The sequence below is a fragment of the Balaenoptera physalus genome (assembly GCF_965194825.1).
Source record: "Balaenoptera physalus genome assembly, chromosome: 7".
Classification (NCBI taxonomy): Eukaryota; Metazoa; Chordata; class Mammalia; order Artiodactyla; family Balaenopteridae; genus Balaenoptera; species Balaenoptera physalus.
This window is the reverse complement of record NC_138886.1, coordinates 55,844,352-55,868,147: the sequence shown is the minus strand read 5'-3', so window position 1 is coordinate 55,868,147 and position 23,796 is coordinate 55,844,352. Positions and strand designations below refer to the sequence as shown.

The window sequence follows — 23,796 nt, the reverse complement described above, 5'->3', positions numbered from 1 at the left end:
CGGGGCCTACCTCTCAGCCTGAGATGGGATGTTGGTGTGACAGTGGGGTGGCAGGATAAGTGCCACAATAGAAGTAGTTACTAGGTCGGTACACAGTATAGAGGGGAGACTAATTAATTCTAGGCTGGATGGCTTAAGAAGACTTCCTTGTTTTACAAAAGAGGAAGATGAAGCTTAGAGGGGTTCAGTAAACAAATGGATAGTGGGAGGCTGAAGAGCCTTCAGAAACAGCAGGGGAAAGAGGACAGAGTCCTGCTCCCATCACCTGCCCACTCCTTCTCAGACCTCAGCACCCTCACTCCTTCCTGCAGAGAAGGAGCGGGTGAGCCATACTCAGAGCAGCACAGGGGTCATGACCAGAGACCTCTGCCCAAATCTCTGTTACATCGTGTACCAGCAAGAGACCTTGAACAAATGACTTTCTCTCTTGGATTCTGTTTCATCTTTTAAGAAATAAGGATAATAAAAGACCTGCCTCATAGAATTGTTATATAGATTAAATGATCTGAGACAGGGAAAGTGCTTAGAACGGGGCCTGCTGGCATGTAGTAAGTGCTCAGTAAACGTTAATTATATTATTCTTATGCTGTTACCTGGTTGGTGTGGCCAACCCAAGCTCAACCTAAAACCTAGCTCATTTTTCCCCCTCACAAAATGTAAAAAGCTTAGTTTTTATATTGCAAAATGATACATTGTATCATTGTAAAATATTTTTTTAATGAAAAAAAAAAAGTAAAGATACCTACCTACCTAACCCCAGAGATAACTGCTTTTATATTTTGGTAAACATAATTCTCTATAGCTCTCTGGACACATCTATATGAAAGCAGCTTTAGTAAGTGGCATTGTATCAGGATGCTATTCAGTGAATGGCTATTATTACTCATCAAAGATATTGTATCTTTCCATGTCAATAATTATAGATCCCATAATTATTTGTAAAAACTGGTAAGTATTTCTTTGTATGGTTATACCATAATTTATTTATGCCATCCCCTAGTGTTGGTCAGTTAGGTTATTTCTAATATTGTTGATATTGCACAACAGTGGCACCACTGAATGACCCTACACAGTCAGCTGTGGGCCCTTGTCTGATTATTTCCTGTGACAACGTGCTGTAAGTGGAGTCTCTGGATCAAAGGGTATTAACCTGAAGACATGTGTCTCAGTAAAGTAACTCATATTGCGAGAAAAGAGACTGGCTAGTCAGCTGGCTTGACAGGAGTTTCGTGAATGCGGCTTTTGCAGCAACTTGTTGTGGGAGGACAATTAGGCCAATGGTCAGTTTGTGGGAGAGCAAATATGTGGAGGCAGTCCTCGCCCTTGGGTTTCAAACATGTTCCTACGCTAGCAGGTAATTTTTCAGGCCTGAGAAGGGACTCTGTGGGAGAATTTACTGACCTCTTTGTTAGAGCACCAGTGCCCGAGAATTTCTCTGAATATCTGGCTTTTCTAGGAAATCAGTTAGGGAAGTTCAACTGGCTGATAATCTCACTTAACTTTTAAGGAACCTTTTAAGGGTATAATGTCCAAGGGTATTTTGCGCCAATCAGGCTTGGGGAAGATTTTTCCTAGCCCCAAACTTTCCTCATCACTTGGCCAGTGATCTGAGCATTTTCCTTAGCAAATGAAGCTGAGATGTGAGGCAACAAACAAGAGTGGTGGCCATGAGACTCAGCGCCTTCTACTGACCAGAGAGTAATGAAAGATGAAGAGAGGGTGGAAAGGAGATGGACACAGGCTGGACTGCATCAAGGGTGGGCCAGGTCAGACTCTTACAGGTGGAGGAAGGTGAGGAAAATGTCTGGCCCTCCACCCTAAACCAGGGATCTCCCATTCTACCCATTTCATTCCAGTCTCCCTTCCTGACCACCTCAGACACTGTCCTAGTGTGGACATTCTAACACACAGGCTTGGTGTGGGTGAGGAGTGATCAGGAGGAATTAGTGGAGCGTGCGGTCTGCTACGACTTTTAGTAACTCCTAACTGACGTGGAACGCAGTAACACAGGCTAACATTCACAGAAGCCTAAATATTGCCAGCGCAGTTCCAAGAACTTTATGTGTGTTAACCCATTTAACTCTCACAGCAACCCCAGGAGGTAGGTACTCTCGTGGATCCCATTTTATAAATAGGGAAACTGAGGGCCAGAGGAGGTAGACAATTTGCTGAAGGTCACACATCAGGTAAATGGGAGAACTGAGGTTTAACCTTCATGTCTAATTCCGGGGTTCCTTTATTTACTATTGCTTCTCTTCATTATTGTAAGAATGGGTATCTATGATTCTATGTTCAACCAGACACTCCCAAAATAATCAGAAAAAATATACATATATACACCATACATACATATCAGGGGTAACCTTAGAGAAGCTAATGGGAGTTCTTGAGCCTGTTGGTCAAAGTGAAACCTCTTTAGATTAATCAAAGGCTAATAAATAAAAGAAGATTCGATGGAGCCCCTCCAGGCCTGGGGATTGGGAAAGAAAACACTATCTTTAGTGGCAGATCCCTGGGGATTCTAGCTGGGGGATGTATGACATTATCTGACAGCCACATGCTTTGCATTAAAAGTAGGAGAAATGTGAGCATCTTTGCTTTTACTCTTTGTCAACTCTAGTTTCTTTACTTTTCCCTCCTTGTTCCTTTTGTCCCTTCCTCATAGGCTGCAGCTGCTTTGTATCCAACACACACACACTATTCATTTCTCACTCGTGCACACGCATATATAGATTATATAGTTATACATCTATATATCCATACCTATGTATATATACATATATATTTCATACATACACAATTTGTCTCCACAAATTGTTAATTTTCTAAAAATGTTATTAAGTCATCAGGTTTAGGAAATGTATTACTCCATGTACTGTATTTATAAGGTCATGAAATTATGACCTCACTGCTCAAGAAAAGAGGACAATAGTTGGGTCAAATGAGGTACCCAAGATAGCCAGATGCCCAGTCAGAGGCCTGAGCCATTATATGATACTGAGAATGAAGAGACAGAGATGCTGGGAGAAGTGACCAAAAAGTGGACAGAATCAGCAAGCCATCGAGCAGTGGATGGGAAGGAAGGACACTGGGCTGGCTGGGAGGTCTGGCCTGAAGAGGGGGAGCTCAGCATTTCCATTATGGGTACAGCTGCCAGGATTTTTGCTCCCCATCCACACCCACACTGGGCAGTGAACACCTAGTAGGAGATTTTAAGGATAGTCACGCTACTTTAACTTGACACAGGCTCACTTGGGTAAGACATTTGTTATGTCTTCTTTTCGATAGATGTGCGTGTGTGTGCACATGTGTGTGTATGTAACTACTGATTTCCAGTAACTTCCTGAATTTCAAAACAGACCATTCTCATAACTATCCTGACTTTGAGGAAGTAGTCTCCTGTCTTACTTCATCCTTTCCATGTTCACCCGTTTCCCCAGTTGTAACTACTCTCTTCATAGCTACCAAACTTGAGGTTTCCCTGACTGTCCACGGACTTTGCAAGTGTTGTCCTTCCACATAATCCTAGAAAAATATCAGAAAAACTTTATTCCAAGCATCATGACCAACATTCATAAACTGTTCTTAGTAGCAATTTGGGTTTTTCGGGATCCACTTTCTCTAAAAGTCCCAACTATCTTCACAACTGGAACTTAATTTAATCTACCCAGAAACACCAGCCTTCTTGAGAAACAATAAGAAGCAGTATTTCTTCTTCCCGAGCACTATAATGAAATTGTTTTTGGAACAAAGAGAGATCTATATCCTAGGATTCTAGGATGATGTGGGATATCCAGAAAGGATTTAAGGCTCTTCACAAGGGTCTATAACATACAAAAAAGGGAGCAAAAATAAAAAGTGGGCTAAGAAAGGGAGGGAAACAAGAATAGACTCCAAACCACAGAGTCTCCTTTTCTCCCTAAGCACACGCCAGGAACACACGCTCCCTGCCACATTGCGCAGGCTTTCCATGGCTGAGCTACCATCAGCTTATGACACCTGTCACCTAACTGTTCCCCTTGCTTCCATGCCCCTTTAATGCCTCCTCCACACTGCAGCAAAACTGATTTCATAACACAAGCTGGATCAATGATCCCCCTGCTTAAAACTTTCAACAACTTCCCACTACACTTAGAATGGAATCCAACTCTTCACCATGGCCCTTAGGTTTCCATCTCATCTTATGCCCTACTCTCCAGTCATTTATTTCACAACAGGAACTTTTTACCTCTTAATCTCCCTCACCTATTTCTCTCCTCCCCTGCCCCTCCGGCAACCACTTGTTTGTTCTCTGTATCTGTGACTCTTTTGTCAGTAAAGCTTTATTGGAAGGTAGCCACACTCACTCATTTACCTATTATGTATGGCTGCTTCTGACTAAAATGGGAGAGTTGAGTAGTTGCAACCACATGGCCACAAAGCCTGAAATATTTATTTATGGCCCTTTATAGAAAAAAATTTGTCCACCCTTTTATAAGGGACTAGAGAGAAGGAAGGATAAAGACATAGGGTGTTAGAACACACCCTCAGACCATACACAAAAAGAAACCTAAAATGGCTTGAAGACTTAAATATGAAACATGACACCATAAAGAGAACACCTAGAAGAGAACATAGGCAAAACATTCTCTGACATAAATCTTACCAATGTTTTCTTAGGTCAGTCTCCCAAGGCAATGGAAATAAAGGCAAAAATAAACAAATGGGACCTAATCAAGCTTATAAGCTTTTGCACAGCAAAGGAAACCATAAACAAAACACAAAGACAACCTACAGACTGGGAGAAAACATTTGCCAATGATGCGACCTACAAGGGCTTAATTTCCAAAATATACAAATAGCACATACAATTCAATAATAATAATTTTAAAAAAACCAATTGATAAATGGGCAGACCTAAATAGACATTTCTCCAAAGAAGACATACAGATGGCCAAGAGACACATGAAAAGATGCTCCACATTGCTAATTATTAGAGAAATGCAAATCAAAACTACAGTGAGGTACCAACTCACACTGGTCAGAATGGCCATCATTTAAAAAGTCTATGAATAATAAATGTTGGAGAGAGTGTGGAGAAAAGGGAACCCTCTTACACTGTTGGTGGGAATGTAAATTGGTACAGCCACTATGGAAAACAGTATGCAGATTCCTCAAAAAACTAAAAATAGAGTTGCCATATGACCCAGCAATCCCACTCCTGGGCATATACCCAGACAAAACTATAATTTGAAAAGATACAAGCACACCTATGTTCATAGCAGCACCATTAACAATAGCCAAGACATGGAAACAACCTAAATGTCCACTGACAGAGGAATGGATAAAGAAGATGTGGTATATATAATATATACAATGGGTTATTACTCAGCTATAAAAAAGTATGAAATAATACCATTTGCAGCAACATGGATGGACCTAGAGATGATCATACTAAGGGAAGTAAGTCAGAAAGAGAAAGACAAATACCATATGATATCACTTATATATGGAATCTAAAGTATAACACAAATGAACTTATCTACAAAACAGAAACAGATTCACAGACATAGAGAACAGGCTTGTGGTTGCCAAGGGGGAGGCAGGTTGTGGGGGGATGGATTGGGAGTTTGGGATTAGCAGATGCAAACTAGTATATATAGGCTGGATAAACGACAAGGTCCTACTGTATAGCACAGGGAACTACATTCAGTATCCTGTGATAAACCATAATGGAAAAGAATATATATATATGTATATGTATATATATATGTATATGTATATATGTATGTCCAACTGAATCACTTTGCTGTATAGCAGAAATTAACACAACATTGTAAATCAACTATACTTCAATAAAATTTGAAAAAAAAAAAGAAAAAAACAGGCATAGGGTAGAGGCTGATTGTGGGGATCTTGAATGAGGAGGCCAAGGGGTTTGGACTTTATCCTTCAGTTAGAGGGGAGACACCTGGGCCCCCTGACCAAGAATGTCTGTCTATGGTGACAGAAGTGTGTTTAAAGAGGATTGTACTGGCTTCATTATAAATGTTGAGAACATGGGGGCTAAAAACAAAAGGCAGGGAGCACAGGAGGTGGCTGCAATTATTCAAAGCAAGGCAGACACTGTTGGTTATCTACCAGCATTCAAACCTCATCTTCCATGGTAAAAAGACCCTGATTTTGTTCAGGTATCTTTCCTCATGTGACGCAGAAAAAGGCGATCTCATCCCTGGCTACTGGGTAACTCCTTGCCAACAACTGGTTTGGGGGGTAGGCATGTGACCTGGTCTGGCTGATGAGACATGAGGTGTGATAGGAACCTAGAACTGCCACAGCTGCCTTGATACAAGCTTGGGTATAAAGTCAACCCACCAGCATGGTGGAGCCAAGGAAATTGCAGAGAAACAGAGACAGAGCCTTTCCATCTGCATATTTTTTGTTACATGAGATAATGATCTTTTTTATTTCAGCCAATATGAACATCCTGATATAAAGGCCAAGAGAGGATAGTAACAGCGAATTCACAAAAGAAGTAATTGGAACAAGAGATTCTGTGAAAGGGAATTAGGTCAATATTGAAGCTGAGCCATGAGGAAGAGGGAGGAGTGAACTGATGGTCCTGAGGTTTAGCTCTGGTGAGTGGGAACTTGATAAACCATTAACAGAAATGGGGAACTGCTGAACATGGCCCACAGTCTCTGTTTTAGTCAAGTCATCGCCCTGCAAGTGAGCCAGTGAGTCCCACAGACATCTCAACAGGAGATCTGCTTTGCATATTGCTACATGACTCTACTCCAAACCTGTGAATATGAGATAAAGTTTATTTGATCCTACAATATTGCAGCTGTGGGCAAACGTTCTCAGAAGCCACAGTAATACACAATATTCATTTTTATTATAGATTTTAAAATTATAGTAGAAAGAACATATTTTGTAGTGGTTGTTAGGTTGGAATAAAATCATTTCTTTGTAGAATTCAAATAACCATGTTGTTTTAGGATGATTGGAAAACAGTTTTCTAAAGTCAAAAACCACTGAATTTATAGTAGAAAACATTTTCATTGAAGCCCACATAGATAAGTGTAATTTAATTTCTTTTTTATTTAAAAAATATAGTTAAATCCCTTATTAGTCTACTTTTGAAATAATGCACAAAGAAGAGAAGACATCCAATAAGTAAAATAAATGATAAGAGTATACTTTTATACTTCTGGAGAAACAAACACATTCAGAGAGAAAGATAGAGACTGAATACAGACTTAGGGTGAAAGTGGGAAGGGTAAACAGGGGGCGAAAGAGATGGGGGTGTCTTTTGCACAGCATGGATACACATAGGATGGAAGTCTCAGTGGGTGCAAATGCATGGCTAGGGCTGCAGATGAAAAAATCACAAGCTCAAGTATTGTCCTAGCCCCAAGAGGCAAAATTCAAACTCATTAATGCAGCTTTAACAAAATTAATACAGCTTTAACAAAATTAATACAGCTTTAACAAAATTTTCTAGATGTAGAAACAAAGGAGCTGATCAACATAATAGAACAGAATCCAGAGGCAGAGAGAAAGAGAGAGAGAGAGGGAGAGAGATAACTAGAGAGACATAGATATAGATACAGTCACCTGGTTTATGATAAAGGTGAGACTGCAGTACAGGGAGGGAAAGTATGGTCTTTTCAATAAATGGTGTAGGGACAATTGGATATTCATATGAAAAAAATGTACTTTGACCCCTACCTCACATGATATGCAAAAAAATTAATTCCAGAAGGACTGCAGATCTAAATATGAAAGACAAAACAAAGAAATTTTGGAAGAAAACATGAAGGGAGTCTTCATGACCTGAGAGTAGGCAAAGTTTGCTTAAATGGGACACAAAAGTAGAAAAATAGAGAAAAGAATGTAGAATTTAGTTTATCATTATAACTATTAAAATACGTATAGATACCAAAGATTACAAAGAATGCTAACAAATGGCTAATAAATATAAAAAGATTCTCTAATTCAATAATGTTGCCAGGAGCATGGTGAGATGAGAAAAGAGACATAGCTAAAGACTGACTGCTTAAAACAAAAAGAAAGTCAAAACTACAGTAGAAGTGACTTCTAGAGAAGGATACAAAAAATATAATCAACTCTGAGGCTCTAAAACTGAGATGTTGAAATATCAGTCCATTTCTTGTCATGGCATCGAAACTCAAGAGGAATTTGAATCAAAGGATAGTGCTGATATGTTACATCAGAAGAATAGAGCAAAGACAGTAGCCATGCCAGAATAGGCAGATTCTGTAGCAAAATCCCCTGGGAATTATGTCTGGTAGGATAATAGAGATTAAAAACCTGTAGTCTGCTCCCAGAGGACAAAGCAGGAGTCTTTAGCAGCTGAGGACAATAAAAGCCCTAGTACCATGCAGTAAAGAGAGTATTTGGTGGTACACGAAGGCATGTGATCTTATGAGGGTTGCAGTGACAATTTTCAAAAGTGGCTGTTTTCCCTGAAAAGTCAAATGGACCCCTACTCAAAATTTGGTTCACATTGAGACTGATGCCACACACATTAAAAGGGTATGAAAAAGTTTATTACTTACATAATTGAGGCCCCTGGCGAGAACAAGGCAGTCTCTCAAGCAGGTCTGAAATGGCTTTAAAAGGCAAAGAAAGGTGATTAGCCTGGGTTTTTATCATCTTTATGGGGTAGGGCTGGAGTGGTGGTTCATGTGCAAGAAGAGGCTTGCATGGTTTGAATCTCTCACCTGTGCCAAAGGAGGGCAACCCAGGTCTCCTTATCAGCTTGATCAGATGTGGGGCATCAGAGGAAGAGAGGTGAGGCTTAAAGCTGTCAACAGTCAGACATCAAAAAAATGGAGTCAGACTCCTCATTACACATACCAATGCACCCAGTACGATTATCATCATTTAAATTACTCATATATTAAAATTGAAAACACATATAAAGAATAGACAAACTGGGCTTCCCTGGTGGCGCAGTGGTTGAGAATCTGCCTGCCGATGCAGGGGACGCGGGTTCGAGCCCTGGTCTGGGAAGATCCCACATGCCGCGGAGCAACTCGGCCCGTGAGCCACAATTACTGAGCCTGCGCGTCTGGAGCCTGTGCTCGGCAACGAGAGGCCGCGATGGTGAGAGGCCCGCGCACCGCGATGAAGAGTGGCCCCCGCACCGCTATGAAGAGTGGCCCCCGCTTGCCACAACTAGAGGAGGCCCTCGCACAGAAACGAAGACCCAACACAGCCATACATACATATATACATAAATAAAAAGAATGTAAGCAGACAAGAATAGCACTAAAAAATAATAATTAAAAAAAAAAGGCCTTGAACGCCATGCTGGGCACCAAGGACTTTTTAAAAAAAAAAAAAAAAAGAATAGACAAACTATATCATAATTCTATCCCACAAGGACATCATAGCTAACAACTTAGCAGGTGGCTCTGTATTCATAATTCTCAAAATTGGCTGCATATTGGAATCATCTTAGAAGCATTAAAATATTATTGATACTTTTATCTCACCTCCAGAAAGTCTGACTGAATTGGTCTGAATTAAGTATTGGTAACTGGATTTTTATAATCTAAAAAAGAAGTACTAGACCTAAAGGAAAAAAATTGATAAACTGCACTATATAAAATCAATAACTCTTGTTCATCCAAAGGACCCACTAAGAGAGGGTATAGACAGATCAGAGTGGAAGAAGGTGTATTCAATTCATATATCTGACAAAGGACTTATATCTAGAATGTGTTAAGAATTCCTACAAAATCAGTAAGATAGACAACCTAATAGAAAAGTGGACAAAACCCTTGAAAAGACATTTCATAGAAGTTTATTGCCAAATGACCAATAGACATACAAAAAGGAGCTCAATTCCATTAGTCACCAGGGAAAGGCAAATTAAAACCATAATGTAATACCTCTATGGATCTACCAGCATGCTTAAAATAAAAGAAACAGAAAGTACCAAATGTTGCTGAGAATGTGGAACAACTGGAATTCACATACACTGATGTTAGGAATGCAAATTGGTACATTTTCCAGCAATTTCTACACTATGCCTCAGAAATTCCACTCTTATGTATATACCAGTGACTTGGCAATTGTACCATCAGGTATATACTGAACAGAAATGAATTTAAAGATTCATTGGAAGAGCCATACTAGAATATCTATAGTTGTGCTAGTCAGATTAGCCCCCATTGCCTGGAAAAACAAAAATACACAGGCTAACAAACCTCTGACTGCTTCGGAGCTGTTCAACCCAGGCAGGTATCGCTGTACTATACTGCTCCAACAGTATTAAACTTTGAAACCTCAGTTAACGTGACTCAGTCAATTATTCAGGTGTAGCATAGTGTAGAGTTTAAGAGCGTGAGCTCTGAAGCCAAACTCTTCACATCCTGGGGCCTTAACTTTCTAGCAGCGTGACTTTTTTTTTTTTAATTTAATTTAATTTTATTTATTTTATTTTTGGCTGTGTTGTGTCTTCATTGCTGCACATGGGTTTTTCTCTGGATGCGGTGAGCAGGGGCTACTCTTTATTGTGGTGGCTTCTCTTGTTGCAGAGCACGGGCTCTAGCCGTGCGGGCTTCAGTAGTTGTGGCACACAGGCTCAGTAGTTGTGGCTCACGGGCTCTAGAGCACAGGCTCAGTAGTTGTGGCGCACGGGCTTAGTTGCTCCGCGGCATGTGGGATCTTCCCAGACCAGAGCTCGAACCTGTGTCTCCTGCATTGGCGGGCGGATTCTCAACCACTGCGCCACCAGGGAAGCCCTAGCAGCGTGACTTTGGCTAAGTTACCTAAACTTTCTGTTCCTCAATTTCTTCATCTGTTAGCAGGAGAAGATAATAGTAGTATTTTGCTCATAGGGTTTTTAGGAAGACTAAATAAATTAATACACATAAAGCACTCACAACATTGCCCAGCATCAGTAAATACTAAAAAAAAAAAAAACTTAATACTATTTATTAACTCTCTTCCATGTGTTTTCTAGCACTGTGATTACACACTAGAACACATGGAACTACAAAAATACTGTATTTGGATTAGAGTCATTGGGGCGCCAAAATACATGAATTAACTTCCAAAGGTTTGATAAAATATAACTCAAATGGTAGAGAGTGTAAAGGTTGAGTTCAAAGTGCTTTAATTATTTTCTGGTGATTCAATGGTTTGTGTTATTATTTCTAACAATGTTATTTGTGTCTTTCAGTTTGTTTTGTTTTTGGAAGAGGAGGAGCTATGCTCATAACTAATGACAGTATGACAGTATGTTTCACTCTTCATGTTTTTAAGGCAGCTTGGATATCTGGATCATCTCTGTATTCTCCATAATGCCTAGTGGCTACAGTAGGCGCTCAACCAATGTTCAATAAAGAGGATACATTATCATTTACCGTGTGTTCATTTCTGTGTCGTTAGAAACCAAGCTGGGTCATTATTTTGTTATGTTTTCAGTTTGACTGAATAAATATTTAACTTGAGGTGTAAAAAGAGGAATTGCTTTCCACTACAAAGCTGTTTGTTCTGAAACTAGCAAAGAACAAAGCATCTTTCTTTAAAAACAAACAAAACATGGTTTATCCAAATAAACATTTCCTAAATTTCCCCTAAATAAGTTTTAAGTTATCCTGTGTAAGTAACTTCTGCTTTATAGTAGCTCAAAATTTACCGACATGAGGGGCCCAGATGAATCAAAAAGGAATGCCAGAATTTTAAATGTGCAAATTGAAAAGAAAAAGGAATTCTAGTTAATTTTGACATTATGAAAGATAAAAAATTATAAAGTCTATCAATTTAGACTTTAACTTGGCACAATTTTAATTCACAGTTATTTTAACTTTTAAGATAGAAAAATTAAACACTTTAGCTTTCAATTTTTTATTTTTAAAAATAAATAAAATTTTAATAGTAAATACTTTTAATTTTTAAAAAATAGTTTTTAAGTCATCCATAAAAATAACAGTCTGGCTGGATTCATAGCTCTTGGAAAATAGTTTAATAAACCATTTCTTGGCATCAGTAATATCAATACACAAATTGATTGCAGGCTTTTAGAGCATCAGGCATTGTGCTAAGCACTCTAGGTACGCTGCCTCATTTAATCTTTACTCCATTTTAGTCGCAAGGAAACAGGCTCAGTGAAGTTAAATAACATAGCCATGGTCATAGTGTTAAGAAGACTGGAACTTGGGTCTGAAGGATTCCAGGTGTTTAAAAGCACTCTCTCACTCTTCCCAAATGTACATACATTTCTCAATACAGCTAATTTTTTTTTCTCCTTTCTTTCATAGTCACTTGAAATGAAGCAACTTGAGAAGAGCTTGTGGTAAGTATAAACAGGTGTTTGCTGTTTTTGTCTTTTGTGGGGTTTTGCATTTTTTCTCCTAGATACCTGAATCATTTAAATCGAGTTTTTAAGTCTCCAAACACCTTCAGTGTCCTAGAAAGAGACCATTTTATTCTTGCTAAGTCATCTGTATCCAGAAAGGAAGAGAGATGGTTGACAGATGAAAGCTGTTCTCAGTCATTTGCTGTTACTAATATTAGTTTTTTCATTACTCAGTCCTGATGCAGCATTTTCTTTAATTCTCACAACAAAAACAGTTCTTCTAATCAGTTTCAGTTATGTAAGTTTTGTTGTCTATTGAGTAACTTCTCTATGATCTCTCCTTTCATTTTTCACCACTACAGAGCACTGAGGCGAAAACAGCTTTCTGTGTCTTGTCAAAGGCTGGATGCTTGATCTTAGGGCAGACAGCCAAACTTCCTCATGGTGAAGCCAAGATAATGAAAGGGAAAGCCTATGGTTTGGGGATTTTGATAGCCACCAATAGCCCCCAAAATGCTGACCAAAGCTTTACTTTGTGGTTATGCAAAAACTTCACTTGTGCTAAACTCAGTTCTCCGACTGGATAAATATAAGTTGGGATCATTCTTGCAAGCTTTCCCAAGGTTCAAATATTTTAGTTAGTTCATATCTGTGGAAGCATATTTCATGCCTATGGCACTATAAACAATGGGTTGATTTGGCCTATTCATTCTTTTTTTTGTTCTTAATATTTATTTGGTTGCACTGGGCGGGATCCTTAGTTGTGACTTGTGGGCTCCTTAGTTGCGGCACGTGGGCTCCTTAGTTGTGGCTCGCTGGCTCCTTAGTTGCGGCTTGCAGCCTTCTTAGCTGTGGCATGCAGGCTCCTCAGTTGTGGCATGCAAACTCTTAGTTGCAGCATGCATGTGGGATCTAGTTCCCAGACCAGGGATCAAACCCGGGCCTCCTGCACTGGGAGCATGGAGTCTTAACCACTGTGCCACCAGGGAAGCCCCTGGCCTATTCGTTCTTTTATAACAGTTTCATTTATTATCATGAGGACCCAAACCCATAGCTGCTTAATCAGAGCTCATAAATAAATTGATCATGCTTTCACATACTAGAGGCTGTTCTGGGAGTGAGACCAGTGAAAAACAGGGAAAAATTAAATGAAAGAAAATAATTCAATACAGCTGGGCTCAAGTCCAGATTGAAATCCAGCGGTGGCTGAATTCAGTTGTTCAAACTCCCTCACCTCTGATGTTTGTATTTGGCCTTATACATTAATGAGAGTTATCATTTCCTTAAAAGCACATGGAAGTTCCTGGAAGGCAAATAATTGAGCTCAGATTTTTTAAAATTATAATTTGTTTATTTGGAATAGGTAATAATATGATTCAAAAGTCAAAACCAATAAAATTCTCCCACTATAAACCCGATATGCCACCCCAAAGGCAACCAGTTTTAACAGTTTCAGATGCATCTTTTCAGATATATATTTTTTGCATATACAAGGAAATATGTATCTACATTTTTTCCTTTCAAAAGTGCAAACTTTGTATCTGAAGGGATGCATAGTGTACATAATATACAAATTAAGTGTATACAGTATACATACTACTTATTGTGAAAGTAAATGCTCATAGTATATGTGTTGTTGTATACCTAATTAATATAATGTACAAAGTGTAGCATATTGTACTCTTCTATACTTTTATACTTAACAATAAATGTATCTTGGAGATCTGTTTCATGTCAGTACAGAAAAGAACTTCCTTATTTTTTGATGTGGCTGTCTAATACAGTATTCTGTTGTTTGGATGTGCCACCACATTTATTTAACCAGTTCCCTGTTGATGGACATTTGGGTTGTTTCCAGTGTTTTGCTATTATAAATAAAGTTGCAATAAATATCCTTATGCATATGCCATTTTGCACATATGAGAATATAGCTGTAGGGTAAATGTCTGCAAGTAGAATTTCTGGGTCATTTATAACTTGATAGATATTGCCAAATTATCCTTTTCAGGGTTGTATCAAGTAAATGTAAGGGATCACAGACTTTCTTCGATTGTTAAATTTAACCTGTATGAAAAGAAAAGAAACTGCTTTCCACAGTGCTATTATCTGAATGTTTGTGCCCCACCTCCCAATTCACATGTTGAAATTCTAACCCCCAAAGATGAGGTTATTAGGATGATGGAGCCATTGGGAGGTGCTTAGGTTATGAGGGTGGAGCTCTCATGAATGGGATTAGTGTTTTTATGAAAGAGACCCCACAGAGATCCCTTGCCCCCTCCACCAGTTGAAGACACAGAGAGAAATTTCCAGCTGTGAACCAGGAAGAGGGTCTTGGCTGGAACACAACCACGCTGGCACCTTGATCTTGGACTTCCCAGTCTCCAGAAAGATGAGAAATAAATTCTGTTTATAAGCTACCAATCTGTGGTATTTTGTTATAGCAGCCCAAATGGACAAAGACACACACCATCAGAGTTAGGCATCTTTTCCACTCTCCAGGGTCCAAGTTGAATCTGGCTTCCTTGGTGAAGGCTTTCTAACCCATACTATTTCCTCCCTCCTCTATTTCACAGCATTTGCTGTCCTCTCTTCTCACTGTCTTGAGACATTTTTAAAAAGTCTCATCTTCTCTAACACTTGATTTATTACTTAATTCTTCCTAAATTTATATATCATTTCCTCAGTTAGACTGTAAGCTCCATGATAGCATGAGCCACATTAAATATCTTTGACTCCCCTACAATGCCCTGTAAATGCCTGGCATGTAGAAGATGTCCAATGAGTTACCAGACCCACTGAGATGTTTGTAATGGAACTGTGGGAAATGGGAGTGGAATTTCAGGGTATAAAGTGGTACATTCTAGGTTTCAGCTTTGGCATGGGCTTGGGGAGGAAAATCGACCCTCAGGCAACAAAGAGGGAGAGAAGAGGTGGAGGGACATACACAGAGAAAAATCAGATTAATATGTTGAGGTATGACACAATTCTGCCATAAAATCTTAATCTGGTAAACCAGTTACTTCTTGAGAATTTTCCTGCCCCAAAATGTAGGCTCTGGAACACTGTCCTAACTCAGTTTTGCCACCATTGCAGTCATCCCCAGGGGTCTCAAAGTGTGAATGTGAGAGTGTGTGATCCTTTGGCTGGTCTCCAGCCTAGAGATTATTGCAAGTTTAGAGACAGGGTGGATCTTCACCGCCCTTTACCTCCCCTTCAACCAGGATGCTGCTGCCTATTTCCTCAGGCCTATCCTTGCAGTGGGTATCTCTTCTTAACATTTTTGACCTCCCATCCCCCTCTGGGTCATCCCCTGGTTTGCCACCTGGACTGAAAAGCTCTGATGAGGAATTAAATCCTGGGGTCATGGATGAGATTTCACTCCACACTTGAGGCTGCTGCCCATCTCCCCAGCTTGACTCTCTCCTTGGTGAGACTGTATTAGCCACTCTCATTTTCTACAAAAAGAGATCTCCTAGAGAGGTCACATTGACTGGAAGGAGGAGGTTGGGGATCTGTTTACTGATAATATTTCCTTGAGTGGAAATGCATATTCAGAACTCCTGCCCACCCAGTTGCATCTTTATACTATACTACCTGCAGTCAGATCATAAATTGGTAGAAAATGAAGTCAAAATACGATAGCTTCACAACAATAAGAAACTGAGAAGTGTATATCTTAGCCAATGTTCCACAACTTACTCTCCGTTCAAAATTAATGTCATAGTCTTATATATATAACATTTAAATGGCCATTTTATATTTTTCTGTTGAGGGAAAATATTTAAGTAAATAATCAGCAAGAATTATAATAAAAACTCTATTTTAAAAAAAAAAAACCTTCCCGGGACTTCCCTGGTGGCACAGTGGATAAGACTTCACGCTCCCAGTGCAGGGGGCCCGGGTTCAATCCCTGGTCAGGGAACTAGATCCCACATGCATGCCACAACTAAGAGTTCGCATGCCACAACTAAGGACCTCTGGAGCCGCAACTAAGGAGATCCATGTGCCACAACTAAGGAGCCTGCAAGCTGCAAGTGAAGAGCCCGCCTGCCGCAACTAAGACCTGGTGCAACCAAATAAATAAATAAATAAAAGCTTCCCATAATATCACTGTAATTATGCAGTTACTTATTTTTGCCTTTTTAATGCTCTGGTTTTCGTTAACTTTCCGGATTTGGTAGCTCTCCAGGTAAACATGGTGCACTTTTTTGGTACACTTCATCACCAGCCCATGACATTAAATGAGATAATGTATGTAATCCCAGTGCCTGACATAGAGTACATGCTCAATAAATGGTAATTATTATAATTATTAATGATAAAACCCCACCACTAACAATTGCTTCAGTTTGGTCAAACTTTAACCTCTTTTAAAATATAAATAATTCTGGAAATATTTAAATTATATAGAGGTAATTTGATTTGTAGTATTAATTCCCTTGAAACTTTGTGGGCCTGGAGTAGGAAAAAATTATAAAAACGGCATTTATCTACCTTCACAAATTTGGTCAGGGATAGCTACAGTGAAAAAGCTAATTTTGAGTTCTAAGTTTTAAAATAGTAATAATCTATATATTTTCTAAAATATTTAGATAAAAATATATTTGGTCCACTTATGGCAGATAGTCACATGCTTGTAAAAGAGATTGGAGTAAAAGCTTAATGACAGCTTATGGTACATTTTCAAGCTAACTTTCCTACAATATGGACCCTTCCAGTGTCACAAAATTCCATCCAGAACCATGACCACCAAAGCCAGCCAGGAAGATTGATCAGAAAGGTGAAATATACCGATGCCAACCATGCATTTTTATTGCTTTCATTGCCCAGCAGTGGTATAAACATTATACCATCATCATTTCTACAAAGATACTGATACTCTATCTTTAGAACCATCTAGAATCCGACATATATTCTTAGAAATAGTCATCATTATCTTTTGAGAGTGTCTGATTTAGAGAAATGATCAAAAGTCTCTTTAAAGTAAGCCTGATGACTAAGTAATTAAATTAGTTGACATTAAATCTTCTTACTGTCCCACCCTGAACCAGGCCTTAATCCTCAACTTGACTTCAATCTAGGTTTCTCACTTCCTTTTCAGAACCTGATGATTGAAATACATCCAGCTTCGTATGCATGGGCTTGCATATCCATGTCTACTGATCTGAGAAGAGTACTCTCATAAAGGAAAGCCCCTTCATTTCCCTATAGTTCTCTTGAAGACCACTCCTCTCCCATCTCCCTTCCCTCAGATCTTCAATTTGGACAACACAATTTTGACTCTTTTCTTGGTATTGTCCTAAAGGAAGCTATCAAGTGAGAGAGGATGAAAATTTTCAATGCATTCTTTAAAAAATTCTTTTGGTATTTTTTCATCACACAGGATGCAAGAGTATGCTGTGTAAACATAGAAGCTATGAAAAAAAGAACTAGGAAGGTAGCTGAAGATATTCCAAGTAACTGTCTCCATCAGGATGTTGAACTGGGAATGGTCTTATAAAACATGTAGAAAACAAGAAAATAGATATGTGGGTGCACTGAAGAACAAAATAAATAAGAATATTTTATTAAATTAATGCAGGTGTAAACAGTGACAATCCACTGCAGAACTAGATATCATCTCTGCCTATATCATTTACAATGAAACACAAGACAAAGGGATAAAGTGCCTTACAAATCCCAAACCACAAGAAGGCATTAAGATTTAGGAATGGAGTAAATAGACTTTACGTCTTGCTGAACCAGAATCCTCACTTGTACTTCACACAAACAAAGGATACTGTCACTCAAACAAGGGATATTGTGCAAATGAACATGTACAAAAAGATAACAGGAAAAGTTCTACTGGAGATTCTGTTTCTTCAGCCTTGACATGTGGCAAAGCAAAGAAGGTCTTCCTTGTCAGTGATCCAGGTAAATGGCCAAGAGGGAAGAAATACTCTGGGACCTCCTGAGAGGGCATCTGAACTTTTGGAAAGCAATGTCTTAGGAGGCCTGTGTAGTGGTGAGAACTGGTGGGACTCAAGGGTTCAGGCACAGCTCACAGGCATCACAGGCCTTTTCTGGCACAGATGAAGGTCTAGGGTCAAGGTACTTGACTGGAAATTCCTAAAAGAACATGTAATTTTGCAAGTGCAACATCGAATTCAAGTTTATAGTCAAGAGAAAACAGAAAAAAAACAAGTTCCAGACATGATTCTGTCATACAGACTTAGCAATAAAGTCGTCCTTTAGGGACAGGTTGACCCCATGTACCCTGGAAAACCCATTTTGAGAAACACATTCTCTCTTTGAGAAACACAAAATAAACCAAATCCAAACACAGTCATAGAGCAAGTACTCGACAAATGCTGGTTGTCTAAATGTAGATGTAGTAACTCTTTAGTATGTACCACATCATATGAAAGATAATAAGAGACTATGGAAAAGATGACCTAGAACAAACAAGTCATAGTGCCCAGCCTCTGGGAACTTCAAATTTGTTCTGTCTACTACATAAGAAATAGTATATTAAATAAAAATAGCAAAGGGCACAGCAGACGCATAATGCATTACCACTTATGTGAAAAAGAGCAAAAACTAAAAATATATACACATTTTACAAACATTTCCACATATGTTCATAGAATATCTTTAGAAGACAAATAAACAAAAGACAAGTGTTGTTGCTTCTGGAAAGGGAAACTAGATGAGTAGGAGGATGGAATGGAGACTTTTTAATGTCTCCTATTGGACTTTTTGAATTTTGAATCATGAAAAAGTATGAATTCAAAATTCAATTGCATTTAAATAAAAAAGAAAACTGGGCTTCCCTGGTGGCGCAGTGGTTGAGAGTCTGCCTGCCAATGCAGGGGACACGGGTTCGAGCCCTGGTCTGGGAAGATCCCACATGCCACGGGGCAACTGGGCCCGTGAGCCACAATTACTGAGCCTGCGCGTCTGGAGCCTGTGCTCCGCAACAAGAGTGGCCGCAATAGTTAGAGGCCTGCCCACCGCCATGAAGAGTGGTCCCCGCTTGCCACAACTGGAGAAAGCCCTCGCACAGAAACAAAGACCCAACACAGCCATAAATAAATTTAAAAAAAATTAAAAATTTTTAAAATTAAAAAAATTAAAAAAATTTAAAAAAGAAAACTGCTAGACAATACTAGGCACTATATAAATAAACATCAAATTGCATGGCAAAGGCAAACAAATCAGGGGTAAATATAGTGATAGAAAAGGAATTCAAGAGCTGTTTTCCACAGTTTTAAAAAATCTGACATCTCATAAACTAAAATTGCTTTGATTATTACAATGTTTAAGTATTTTCAACTGTCCAGGAACACACTGGCTGGCTACCCAGAGCGTCCCCTCCTTTGGCAGCATTTCTAGACTTTCCTCCTCATACAAGCATTCTCCTCGAACACCTTATACTATGATAATGCACCACATTGTAGCAATACGTTTTCTTACTGCTGTCCGCATCATACCATGAGTTCCTCGAGGGGAAGTGCTTTATCTTGCTCACATCTGTATACTCTGCCTGGCACAGTGACTGACATGGTAGGGTGCTTCCTAAATGTTCACTGAATGAATGAATTTCTTAAAGTAAAACAGAGCTGTAAATTGTATTCTAAAAGGACAGCGGGTAAAAAAAATTTTTTTAATTAAAAAAAATGTTAAAAAGAATGTGTATATGTGCGTAACTGAGTTACTTTGCTGTACAGCAGAGATCGGCACAACATTGTAAATCAACTATACCTCAATTAAAATAAATAAATAAATAAAAGGACAGTGGGTGACAGTCTTGGAAATCTGAGGTCTGCTGTTTATTGTCTTGGGCAAGTTATTTTATCTCTGCTCCCTCAGCTGTGAAATGGGTAGAATAATAGTGCTTGCTACAACACAGCTGCTACAGGGATGAAATGAGATTATGTGTACACATAGTTGTAAAGCTGATACTTAAACGTAACAGATATTTTGGTAATGTATCTTACTTTGAGGTCTGAGAATAAGATTATCCAAGTCAGTCAAAGTATCAATGGGTTAAATAAGGTAATATCCTATACAAACCAAATGTTTGTTCTCTATGGTTCCTATGTACTGATAGTTATAGAGGATATCAAGCAACTTACAAATACTATATTTTGCTGGACACACACAAGTCATCAAGCATAAGTTTGGTCTGGTGACATAATCTTAACTTCTAATACAGCATATCTTCAAAAGAAATCACTCACAACCACACTCACATGACAAGACCCCACAGACTCAAAATAAATAAAAATAACTCATACTTAAGTACTGTTGCAACACTGAGACTCTCAATTACCCAGAAGACAAATCAACACTGAGTGAAGGCAAAGGGCACTTCTGCAGGAACTGACCATTAAATCAGGGAATCTCAACCTGTTTTCCTAGGATGAGTGATGGATAATTTGCATGGAGATTTATCATTCAGAAGTGTCCTTTCTCCTTTTCATATGCATTGATGAGTCTCCCAGTTATTTTGAAGTATCAAGGTTCCCTTCCAGGCTAAGGCTACCTTTTTTACTCCTTCTTCCTTTGTTCTCCTCTTCTTTCCCAGCTTCCATTTTCAGAGCTTGGGCCTTTTAAGTTCTACATCATCTGCAGCCCACTGGCCCATTGCATGCCTCTGGCCATGCCTAACCCTGACGAACTCAAACCACAGGCTGAGAATCCCTGCTTTAAGATCAGAAGTTTCAACGTCGGATTACGTCTCCTCAAATTGTGTATCTGGAGAGTGAAAATGAGAAACATAAGTTATATTTGCTAGATGATATAATAAACTTGCAATAAGAGAAACAAGCATATTATATTTATGTCCAATTCCCTTTACGTGATAAAGTGTAACCAACCATCCTGGTTTGCCAGGAACTGTCCTGGTTGTGAAACTGAAAGACCCATGTTCTGAGAAAACCCTTAGTCCTGGGCAAACTGGGATGGTTTGTCACCCTAGGATGCTCCAAACAACACTCATTAATTAGCTTTACAACACAAATGAGTGCTATGGACTACATAACAAAACAAGCCTGAGCTTGTCCAAGGTAATTAGACTACTTTAAACTAGGGCTCATTGTGAAGTGTGGTTTCTAATTACATTAAAAAGAATTAGAAACCTTAACATAACTTTCCTCTTAGTTCAATCATCTGGGTGAGGTCTTTGCGGACTTCTACAAATGTAGACATTTGTTGTGGAATGGATTTAAGTGAACAGGTTAAGGGTAAGGTTCTATAGTCAGGCTAGTGGGCCCCAACGCCTGATTTTTGCCAGATTTGTGTTCTTGGGCAATTTATATTATCCTCTTGACCCTCTGTTTTCTCTACTATAAAATGGGAATAATCCTAGTATTATCCTAGGATAATAAATAAATAAATCCTCTTTGATTTTGTGGAGGGAGGAGATTGAAGTACTGCACATGAAGCAGTACACACAGTGCCTGATACACGTTTTATCTGTCTATCTATCTATCCATCCATCCATCCATCTATCTATCACCCATCCACATAAATCACTTTGGTCCCCTATTGCAGGGAGATGTTAGGATGCGGAGCAATAGAAACCTTACAGAGAGAAGCTGCCTCCTTCCCCCACCTCCGCAAAGAGCCATCCCTCTACTCTCCTTTGCCATCCCTAAATCTCAGACTGTGGGAATAGTTCTTATATCAGAGTTGTGAGGCAAAGAGGAGCCGGCAGTTCCAACAGTCAGCATTCTGTAAAATGAGGGGAGATTACGGCTCATAGCCTTCTCCTTGTTCTTTAACTTTTTGTTTACTTTTCCTTCAACTTCCGATCCCTGCTAATATTCTTACCATTTTGCTGCTTTGAGTTCATATCTCGGGTGCCACATTTTTCCACATCCATCATTCTCACTTGAAAAAAAAAAAGTTATTTTTATTTCCATATAACACAACTCTACATCCCGCACAGTGACTCAAGTTTAAATCCCAGGTTCCTATGAAACATTTTTAATCCCTTAGGAAATCTAGTAGACTTCCGTATTCCAGGAGTCCCAACCCCTGAGGTTAATTCAACAGTTTAGGACATATGCTTTTGTTCCTAAATTTTCTTCAGGAGTATATACTTATATTTTCCATTCTTCCCCCAGAGATGTACCATATTCTGAGACACTTTATTATACGTTGGTTTTCTAGCCCTTTCTAATGCCAACTAATTATTTTTCACATGGAAATGCAAGTTGGCCACAGCCACTTCCTTGGACAAATCAAAGCCATCTCAGGTCTTCCTATCACTGAAACTTGATCCTTATATTCTGGCTGTCTCAGTTCTGTTAAGTACTTGTTCATTAGAAGAAGCTGACCTCCACTCCCTCAATTACACCACTTTCCCAGATCCACCCACCTCTTACGGGGTTGTAGGGAATTTCTCAACGACTATTGGAATTCCCTTCCATTTTCCACTTCCCTATTTGTCAACAGATAACTCTATACACAGATCATCATCAGATCCTTTGGTGTACTTCTCAAAGTACTGGGGAAATGTTCACTCTGAATCATCTTAAAATGAAAGGAAATTATTTGAATAGCCACGTTTTCCTGAATTTTAATTGCCCCCTTGGGTAAATAGAGAAATACACACATTAAAATTATTTTGAAATCTATATAACACCCTCAGCCAGAAATCTTGCAAACTACTCTATGGTAAAAGTACCACTGCTCTCCATAAAGAACTATCTTTATTATTTAAAGGTCCCAGAAACCAGCTCAATATAACAGTGCAACTAATGCTTGACAAATTCAACTGAAACAAACAGGCATTTAGCTTTTTCTCTTCTGTAAGTCTGTGGTTATTTGCATGACAGAAAGAAATTGTTTAACACTTGGTCTTCTTCAACCTCCATACACAACCTTTCTCTCATGATCTTCACCCAGCAATCCTGCACAGCTTCACTATAATTGATATCAAACAGTGGAGTGTCTTTGTGCTACCTTGCAGAGGCAAGTCAGGTTTGCTTGCAGCCATGATCCAATTCTCACCCCCTTGGAAATGTTACTACAAGTGTTCACTGCCGCCCTTCAATGAAAGTGATGCTGCAGAACAGTAACTAAAAACCTACTTTGCATAACTGAAAGTTGGCCCTGGAAGGGAAAGCTAATAGGAAACCATTTGATAAATCACTGTTTCCTGCTGGGGGCACCCCTAGCATTTTGGGTATAAAAGCTCCCTGTTACATGGGACTGTCCTGCAGATTACAGGAGATTTAGCATCCCTGGCTCTGCCCACTAAATGCAATTGTGACAACAGTAGCACTCTCATACACTTCCCCTCAACCCCAATGGAGACTATTACAATAAAGGAAATACCATCTCTTTTTAGACAGAAGATGATTGTCAGGGTTACACTAAGGAACAACAGGAGAGCTCCCAGAATCACCAAGTGAGTCCTCTTTTTTGCTGGATCTGGATATGGTTCTGAAAAACAAAACAAAATAAAAAGAAACTGACTAAAGATA

General features: G+C 39.1%; 1 protein-coding gene across 10 annotated transcripts in view; it reads right to left on the bottom strand.

The window, feature by feature from the left end:
* Positions 1–8,551: 8,551 nt before the first annotated feature.
* The window catches only part of CD274 (CD274 molecule), a 42,484-nt gene continuing 27,239 nt past the window's right edge, over positions 8,552–23,796 (bottom strand). For 7 of the 10 annotated variants that reach the window (XR_014266092.1, XR_014266093.1, XR_014266094.1 and 4 more), the window contains 2 exons: positions 22,136–23,755; positions 19,133–21,058 (listed from right to left, as the gene is read on the bottom strand). Coding sequence is in view for 2 of the 10 variants with exons in the window: in XM_082471085.1 (XP_082327211.1) it covers positions 22,095–22,195; positions 23,648–23,755 (209 nt within the window). In the remaining 8 variants the exon portion in view is untranslated. Of the gene's footprint in view, positions 8,813–19,132; positions 23,756–23,796 lie in introns of those variants that run through there. The other 3 variants (XR_014266096.1, XM_082471086.1, XM_082471085.1) reach the window with 3 other exon arrangements.